Genomic DNA, 9,814 nt, shown 5'->3' on the forward strand with positions numbered 1-9,814 from the left:
AGACATTTAATTAGACTTTTTCCCCCCATCTCATTAGTGACTCATTTAAGCGTGCTAATGATCTATTTTGGTATAAGTGAATCGATAGGCTTTCCCGCTTTTCCAGTCTCCTGCTGGAGTTATAAATCAAAACATAATTTAAAACAAGGTTGAGTAAGTTAGTGAAATAAACATGTAGGTTTACGCACCACTACTCGCCACCACTTCCTGCCGTGGACAACAGGGAGGGGCAATTAAATGCAATTTAAATTGTTAAAACATTTCTGGGCTGTTTATCTATGGGTAACAGGGTTGGCGTGTTATGCTCGACCCACTCAGTTTTCCACCACAAAACACCGGAAAATTGCCAAAAAGAGAAAAACCAGCTCACCCTGCTTTTGCACTATAATTTGGCTATTATGTAACAGGGGTGACCTTAAAATGAGGGCCAGGTTGTTTTTTTTGTAACCTTAAAATGAATCACTAATCTCATGGAATTAATAACACAATTCAAAAATGAGTCAAAGCAACAAAGGAGAAATGTTGGGGTTAAGTGGGATACAATCTTCATAGAAGCCACAGAGAGACATGGCAAAATGCTGAATTGTGGCACTTTAGCACGTCTTAGTTCATATTACATTAAAAATATATATTTTATTGAATTTTGCATGTGGTCAATATGAAAAAACGACTTCTCTTAATATTACAGGCTTTTAACATGTTATATTCGTGCACAATTTCTACTTACAATATCAGAAGGGAAGAAACATTTTAAATAAATAAAAAACTAATTTCGTGGACCAAAACAACATCTGTGTTCGCAAGAACACAAGGCAGCCTCATGCCCACTTACCATCCCTTCTGACATCATTGAATGACTATGGCCGCGTCACATTCCCTACCTAGTGCCATTTGACGCACCCTATTTCTCTGTAATAAGGTCACGAAAGAAAATGGTTCATTCTCAACATCCTGCAAGAAGAATGATTTCCCTAATAACCCTGTTTACACAGACACAGTGCAGAACATCGCCGATCAACATAAACGTTCTACAACAACGTCCATTTTATTTGTGCGATGCGTATTGGATTTGGAGCTCGGACATATAACGTTCGTTTGTAAAAAAACGACTTCTAAGATGTATACTTTCTTGTTTGTCCGAACTCACTTCCCTCGCGCGCAAAAAAAAAAGAAGAAAGCTCGCGCTGCTCGTACGGGCAGGTCTAATACACCATACTGGCAATCATGTTTCATATGAATGTAATTATTCTGTTATGATGAGTTTCAACATTTTCTGGTTGCTGTTATGTTGGTGTCATTGGATACTTCCTAGGTCTGGTGGTTGTGTTTGCCTCTGTAGAGATGGGAAGCATGGTGGTCCTCCATTAAGGAGCAGAAGAGAGAGTGGCTCCAGCCCCTGCTCCGTGGACACATATAATGCTATTTCTGTATGACAGGTACAATCTCTACCCTAGAGCCATGCATTAATATATATCTATACACAGAGTGTACAAAACATGAGGAACACCAGCTCTTTCCATGACATAGACTGACCGGGTGAAAGCTACGATCCCTATGAAACAAACATAAATAAATTAGAAATTGTGCTACTCATGCACAAAACACGTCTCGTAAAAGTAATGATGTTTTCGATTGGTTAGCGTTTGAAAATTGTACAAATAAGACATTTTCCTTCTTCAGAAGTTCCAGCTAGCCAGGCTAACGTTATCATACAGTAGGCGTATATTAATAATTATATAGTTAATATAAGTAGACATGCAATTCTAATTGACTGTGGCGCATAAAAAGCACCCACAAATTACTGGTGGCTGAAAACGCAATCACCAGGATCACCAGGATTAGTGAAGAATTTCCGGGCAAAAGGGCGGTCTATTTAAAATTCCTTCCTTCCTTCTCCCCTTCCCCTGCAAGTGTATACTCGTCATACGTCATGATACGTCATCAGAAGTGTCCACTTAATTTGAGGACTGACGCTTCGAACACACCGACACCGTTACTGAGCAAAATAGCACACAGAATCATCTGGATATGTGTGCAACAACCGTTCAACATTCGCCTTCTGCTACCATTCCTGTCAAGCCGTCTACGCATTACAGTATGACGCATACGTTCGATACATCCAATGTGCGCACCACACCGGACGCACTGCAACTGCCTCTGCAAGGCAAACGCGGGGTTTCATTGGAAACAAATGTAATTATGCAGTACCAAAATGCAATGACGCTGTCGGTGTGTTCGAAGCGGGAGGGGAGAGGGTGAGTCTGATAAGTGTTTGGACTGCAGGCAGTGTAGATGAAGGGGAGGAGACAGGTTAAAGAAGGATTTTTAAGCCTTGAGACGATTGAGACATGGATTTTGTATGTGTGCCATTCAGAGGATGAATGGGCAAGACAAAAGTTTTAAGTGCCTATGAACTGGGGGGGTACCAGGGGCACTAGTTTGAGTGTGTCAAGAATGGCAACGCTGCTGGGTTTTTCACCCTTAACAGTTTCCTGTCTGTATCAAGAATGGTCCACCACCCAAAGGACATCCAGCCAACTTGACGCAACTCTGGAAAGCATTGGAGTCAACATGGGCCAGCATCCCTGTGGAACGCTTTCGACACACCTTGTTGAGTCCATGCCCCGATTTAATTGAGGCTGTTTGTGTGCATGTGCAAGATTTGTACAGACTCAGAGCTTCAAAATGGTATATCATACACTGCAGTTGGAGGAAACATGGGAAAGTTATGCTTCTTTGAAATTTGACAAACGTGTTATCTCACTTCGAGACAAGTAGGACAAATGCTCTAGAAAGATTCAGTTTCTAGAGAGCTCTTTCTTCAGTCGCGCCCATTCAGTGTCGTTCACACCCTCTTCAGCCTTTGCCATCTCTTTATGTATTCACATGGAAACACATGAGTCATCATGGCATTGTCCTCCTGAAAGTAATTGTTCTACTTAAACTCCCTCTGAGCTTTATCGGTAGCACCAGCTAAATTCAGGGCAGCAATGCTTTTGAGAGCTGTGCAGGGTTGGGCGGTATGGCCGAAATATCGCATCACAATATTTTTCAAATTATTGAAGGTATTTCATGTTTTTGAATAATAGTTCTAAATATGCTTAATAAGTAGTGCACGACTCTAGAGCGGAAACAAATGCATTCTAAGTGGTTTTAATAGGGCTTTCTGTCATGTTCTGACCTTTATTTCCTTCGTTTTGTCTTTATTTAGTATGGTCAGGGTGTGAGTTGGGGTGGCCAGTCTGTTTGTGTTTCTATGTTTTTTCTATTTCTGTGTTTGGCCTGATATGGTTCTCAATCAGAGGCAGCTGTTTATCGTTGTCCCTGATTGAGAACCATATTTAGGTAGGTTTCACTGTTGTTTTGTGGGTGTTTGTTTCCGTGTGAGTGTTTGTCGCCACACGGTACTGTTTCGGTTTGGTTTATTTCACTTTATTGTTTTGTATTTCATAGTGTTCAGTGCTTACCTTATTAAAATCGTCATGAACACCTACCCAGCCGCATCTTAGAAAATTACTAAATTAAAAGTGAAACTCACCCAGTAAAATACTACTTGAGTAAAAGTCTAAAAGTATTTGGTTTTAAATATACTTTAGTATCAAAAGCCAAAGTAATGGCTAAAATATACTTAAGTCTCAAAAGTATGAATAATTTCAAATTCCTTATATATAGGAATTTGTACGAGATCTTAAGTTTCTTGGCAATTTCTCGCATGGAATAGCCTTCATTTCTCAGAACAAGAATAGACTGACGAGTTTCAGAATGAAGTTATTTGTTTCTGGCCATTTTGAGCCTGTAATCTAACACACAAATGCTGATGTTCCAGATACTCAACTAGTCTAAAGAAGTCCAGTTTTATTGCTTCTTTAATCAGCACACAGTTTTCAGCTGTGCTAACATAGTTGCAAAAGGGTTTTCTAATGATCAATTAGCCTTTTAAAATGATAAACTTGGATTAACTAATACAGCGTGCCATTGGAACACAAGAGTAATGGTTGCTGATAATGTTCCTCTGTACGCCTATGCCATTTCCAGCTACAATAGTCATTTACAACATTTGCAAAGTCTACATTGTATTTCTGATCAATTCTTTGTTATTTTAATGGACAAAAAAATGTTATTTTCTTTAAAAAACAAGAACATTTCTAAGTGACCCCAAACTGTTGAACGGTAGTGTACGTATCAAAAGTAAAAGTATATAAATCATTTCAAATTGCTTATATTAAACAAAGCATACGGCACAAATGTTTGTTAATTTACTGATAGCCAGGGGCACACTACAACACAGACATAATTTACAAACAAAGCACTTGTGTTTAGTGAGTCCTCCAGGTCAGAGGCGGTAGGGATGACCAGGGATGTTCTCTTGATAAGTATGTGAATTGGACCATTTTCCTGTCAAAATGTAATGAGTACTTTTGGATGTCAGCAAAAATGTATGGAGTGAAAAGTACATTATTTTCTTCAGGAATGTAGTGAAGTAAAAGTAGTCGAAAATATAAACTGCAAAGAAATAGTACAGATACCCCAGAAAACAATTGAAGTAGTACTTCAAAGTATTTTACACCACTACCTGCTGAGAAAGAAGCGGTTGCTATCTCATGAACTCTGTGACCTAATGGAGCATGGTCCTGACCTTTAGCCATCTGGAGAAACAGTCTGGCATCTGCAGGGACAGATCTGGAGAGGACACACACACACACAATAATGTGATGATAGGGTGTAGTTTTAGTATCATGTGAACCAAAATACCTTTCTGCAATCTGCAGCCCAACCTGGCCCAACGGCTCCACACTCTGGCCAAACTGGGCAGCATTCGGAGCACTGGCATTGCCCGGGACGTGGCCGACATAGACGCCCTAAATCAAAGAGAAAGATAGATTGAGAAAAAGAGAGTGGGAATGACAGACAGAATAAAGCGAGAAAAATCACAATTTATGATGCGCTGTGATCCATTTACGATCGTCCTGAATTTATGATCCTCCTGATTTTCCCATCAGCATGAAAAAGGGAAAATGCCAATGGTGTCTATTTTCAACCGGGGGTCAGAGATAGATGAAAGCCAATGCAGATTGATGAAGAAAAAAAAATGTTTTAATTTAAGCCTCTCCTCTTTACAGAACACACCCCAGGTGTCTGCTTTGGTTTGCCGTGTTCTGGTACAGAAGAAAGATAATGAAAGCAGACAAGATAAAAAAAGTGTGTGTGTGTGTGTGTCTTGATGAGATTTAATTAGATGAGAATGTGGACCTGGGAATAGTTTGAGCTCAGCTGAACAGCCCCAAAGAGATGACAAGCTGGGAGATAGAGAAACTCCTACAGTGTGTTTGTGTTCCTTCATTTACACCAGTCCATCTAACGTCAGTGAAAAGGTGCATCTTATCACACAGCTCTATGGGGAGTAATTATACACCCCTCAATGCACCCTGTGTGCATGTTTGTGTGTGAAAGAGAGAGACTAACCGGAGCAATCCCTGCCATCTTAAAGACATGGAGGGCCAGGTAGAAGTTGAGCTGAGGCAGAGAGAATGGGATCCCTCGGCAGCGGCAGTAGATGGAGATCAGGTCCTCAGGAGCGGGTACACCTGGCCATTGAGAGAGAAATACAGACATTGGAAACTTAAGGCGTCCGCATACATAGGTTCGGTTAGCTTCTATCAGAATTCGGCTTGGTGAAGCGACTGTCTTTGCTCTCATACTCCCAAAAGCCCTTCACTTGAAGAAGTTGGAAAAAAATAGGCAATATTACTGTTGTTTGTCCCTTTTGAGCCACCGTAGCAACAACGTAGGCAGAAACACTTCCTCAAAATAGTCAGAATTAATCTAAGATAAATCAAGAAATCTGTCATTCATTTTGACAAGGAGGTCTTAGTCGCGCAATTTTACATCTACAGTAGCTAAGATGTTTGATTAAGTATTTCTCAAGTGAAAAAAAATGTGCATGAAAACTAGTCGTCTCTCGCTGAATGACAACAAATGTTCCCACTCCTACTACTAGTAGTACTGTTGACCAATCACAGACGAAGGGACATAGACTTTGGTGTCCGAAGTCTTTGACTTGCCTCAAGAAAACATTTTGTGTGTGTGAACTGCCAAAGACCAGAATGAACAAAAACGTCACAAAATGTAGTAATAACATATGCACAAACTGTTCTGACTGGGAAGCATATGGTGAGCTTAGCGTGTGTGTACTTTACTGTATTTATACTTAGAATGCAGTTTTTCAATGGTAAAAGTTAAAAAATAGCTGGAGTGGGACCTTTAACTTAGGGTTTAGAGATCAGAAGCTGACCCTGCCTTCAGCATTTCTAACAGTGTCAGATATAAGAGCTCAGAGGTCATACCCTCCACACCCTTCAGTCTGCCCATGCTTTTGAGGATGCTGAGGCTACTGGGCCAATAGTTGGGCATCAGGAAGTAGGGCAGGTCTGCCATTGGCTGGCGGCCCGTTAGTGGATAGCTTCCAGTCCAACACAGCCACCACACGTCCAATTCATTCCAACTACCAAGTTGCCCCCATATTCAATAAAAACATGGCCCGTATTCATAAAGTGTCACAGAGTAGATGATCCACGATCAGGACCCACCTGTCCCATGTGATCTTATTCATTAGGATCTAGATCAGCAGTGAGACGGAGGAAGGCCCACAACACTACCTCAGTAGGATGGTATATCAGGTCGTCCACTAGAAAATCCCCATGGGCGAGGGCCACTTCATTTGATTGTCATTAGTGGACATGTTGCTCATCAGCCAATTCTGGGTAATAAACTGTAAAAAAAAATGCTAAGTGCTTTAATGATGAACTTTGAGAATGGAAGAGATTTTGTTATGCATTGGCTGTTTTTGTTCTGTTACTGCTGTATCATTTTTCTCATGTTTTTTTTCTTCCGTTAACCGTATGTGGCGCAGGTAGCCTAGTGGTGTGAGCGTTGGGCCAGTAACCACTGTTCCCCTAGTGCCGAAGACCTGGATGTCGATTAAGGCAGCCCCCCCCCACACCTCTCAGATTCAGAAGGGTTGGGTTAACCGCGGAAGACACATTTCAGTTGAAGGCATTCAGTTGTACAACTTTACCATATAATTACAAATGACAATAAAAATATTGAAAAGAGACAGGGATGGGAATTTGTGGAGGATATCCATCCTCTACCTGTCTCTTGCAGTAGCCAGGCCTTCTCCCCTACCCATCTAGGTCCAGGGAGTGAAGACGGGCCAGAACCTCCACTGCTGCCACAGGGCTGCCCTCTCCGCTGCAGGCTGAGGTACTGGGTACCCAGCAGAGAACAAGGCCTTCTGACACGATACTCTCTGTCCATTTCAACACACCAATGACAGAGAAGAATCCTTTCAAATGAATATGAGCAATTCAGACATAACATACTGTGTCAAATCAAAAGTGTTGACAGAGTGGAGCATCAAAGCCAGCTGTTTAGCCTACTTTGTCTCCCTCTATTGGACATAAATTATACAGCTAAAAAACAGAAACAACTATGTCAATGAGGAGTGCCTACCAGATGACTGCCTCATGAAGCTGGTTGAGAGAATGCCAAGAGTGTGTAAAGCTGTCATCAAGGCAAAAGGGTGGCTACTTTGAAGAATCTCAAATATAAAATATATTTTGATTTGTTTAACACGGTTTTGGTTACTACATGATTCCATATGTGCCATTTCATAGTTTTGATGTCTTCACTATTATTCTACAATGTTAAAAAAAAACTGAAAATTAGCAGATCTGTCCAAACTTTTAACTGGTACTGTAAATAGTAAAGTACAGATACCCCCCAAAGTATTTTGACTTAAGTACCATACACCACTGGCTATATAGAGCGGGTGCCGATTCCGAGTCAATATGCAGAGAGGTAAAGGTTAATCTAAGTTATTTACACATGTCGGTAGGGGTAAAGTGACTAGATAGGCAATGTAAATAGCCATTTGATTAATTGATCATCAGTCTTATGGCTTGGGTGGAAGCTGTTAAGGAGCCTTTTGGACCTAGACTTGGTGCTCCGGTACCGCTTGCCGTGCGGTAGCAGAAAGAATAGTCTATGACTTGGGTGACTGGAGTCCAATTTTTGGGGTCTTCCTTACCACTGATCACACGTAAACACAGGTCACTGTCATAGCAGCCACTTTGTATTGCTTGTCACATCTATGTGCTCTCCTCCTCTCACCTCTTCCCTTGGCTTGTGGACTTCAATGCACAACACATCAGCTGTATGTGTCCAGGCGAAGAAAAAAAAAAAAATCCAAGCCAAACCGCTACACACAGCCTACATCATTGTCACCATATCAGCTAAAGTAATATCACAGTCAGCCTAGAACTAATGTGTTAGTAAACCCACTACAACCATGCAGTAGCGTTACAGTGTAGTCAGTAAGCAGTTACACCGGCAGGCCCCGGTGGCAATGCATTTGTGATACCAAAAGCTTACCTTGACTTGGAAGAGTTCCAGTGTTGTGTTGGAAAGTCATAGCCAGCTAGCACCACTCTGTTTGTGAAGGCTGTTTCAGTAGGCTGAACTAGCTAGCTGCATTTGCTAGCTAAGTAAGCGAAACTGAAAGTGAAAAAAAGACAAAACCTCTCTCTAGCTACTCCTTCATTTAGAAAGAAATTAATTTGTTCAAAACTGTTAAACTATTATCTTTCTCTCTCTGAGTCAACTACTCACCACATTTTATACACTGTAGCTTACACTTTCAGTACCCAATAATTCTCTGATTCTTTGATTGGGTGGACATGTCAATTCATGCTGAAACAGCTTTGATAGGCTGGAGGACATCCTCCGGAAGTTGTCATAATCACTATGTAAGTCTATGGAAGGGGTGTGAGAACCATGGGGTGTGAGCTTTGTATTGAAGTCGATGTACCGAGAGGAGAACGGAAGTTAGCTGTCCTTTGCTACACATGGTGCTCGCTACAGAGTGATGTTGAGGCTACTATAGACCTTTGCAACATAGTGTTTTAATAAATTATTTGGTGACATGATTATATTGAGTATCGTTTAATCTAAAAAATATAACTTTTTAAATGTTTTACAATTTACTTTTAAAATTTAAATTCACTGAGGAGGATGGTCCTCTTCCTCCTCTGAGGAGCCTCCACTGGAAAAGTGGGGTTGGACTGTGGTGGCAGGTAGTCTAGTGGTTAGAGCGTTGGACTAGTATCCTGAAAAGTTGCAAGAGTGAATCCCCGAGCTGACAAGGTACAAATCTGTCATTCTACCCCTGAACAAGTCAGTTAACCCACTGTTCCTAGGCTGTCGTTGAAAATAAGAATGTGTTCTTAAATGATTTACCTAGTTAAATAAATGTAAAAAACTATCCAGCACTGAAATGATCAGACACGAAGGCTTGGACCGTGACTCACAAAATGTAATGAAACATGCACAATTTAGCGAAAAGTTTAACTTACCTGCATTGTCAGACAGTGAGCTTGTCATTGTTGGACACTCCTTATGTCTTTCCTGCTAGATATCGCTGAAGACTGACAATGTTGAACATGTGATGTTCACGAACAGGAGTGGTTTGGTCTTCCATAATTCGGTGTGGATGAATCATTTGAAAAAGCAAAGGTACAATTCATACAACATAGATTGTCGAATTGTTTCGTTTCAGTGCATTACATATCAAACCTTGCGCAAATCAGATGTTTGACGTTTTCTGTAAACCGTCACCGCAAGAGCGACTGAGCTCAATTCACAGATCTGTAAAAGCTCATTATTTGCTGAAGACAGGCACTGAGCGATGGTATAATTTACAGATGCCGTAGAGATCGTGTACAGTAGGAACTATTTTACTCACCGCAGATTGTTT

At 41.0% G+C, this 9,814-nt stretch overlaps 1 protein-coding gene across 6 annotated transcripts in view; it reads right to left on the reverse strand.

Moving 5' to 3' along the window:
- acad11 (acyl-CoA dehydrogenase family, member 11) overlaps positions 1–9,663 on the reverse strand; it is a 33,229-nt gene extending 23,566 nt beyond the window's left edge. The window contains exons 1-5 of one of the 6 annotated variants that reach the window (XR_006839634.1): positions 9,414–9,663; positions 5,464–5,585; positions 4,776–4,859; positions 4,574–4,680; positions 4,093–4,395 (exon numbers count right to left, since the gene is read on the reverse strand). Coding sequence is in view for 5 of the 6 variants with exons in the window: in XM_046356209.1 (XP_046212165.1) it covers positions 4,317–4,859; positions 5,464–5,585; positions 9,414–9,441 (693 nt within the window). In the remaining variant the exon portion in view is untranslated. Of the gene's footprint in view, positions 1–4,092; positions 4,860–5,463; positions 5,586–9,413 lie in introns of those variants that run through there. The other 5 variants (XM_046356214.1, XM_046356210.1, XM_046356211.1 and 2 more) reach the window with 5 other exon arrangements.
- Between the last annotated feature and the right edge of the window lie 151 nt (positions 9,664–9,814).

Source organism: Oncorhynchus gorbuscha, linkage group LG07 (genome assembly GCF_021184085.1).
Source record: "Oncorhynchus gorbuscha isolate QuinsamMale2020 ecotype Even-year linkage group LG07, OgorEven_v1.0, whole genome shotgun sequence".
Classification (NCBI taxonomy): Eukaryota; Metazoa; Chordata; class Actinopteri; order Salmoniformes; family Salmonidae; genus Oncorhynchus; species Oncorhynchus gorbuscha.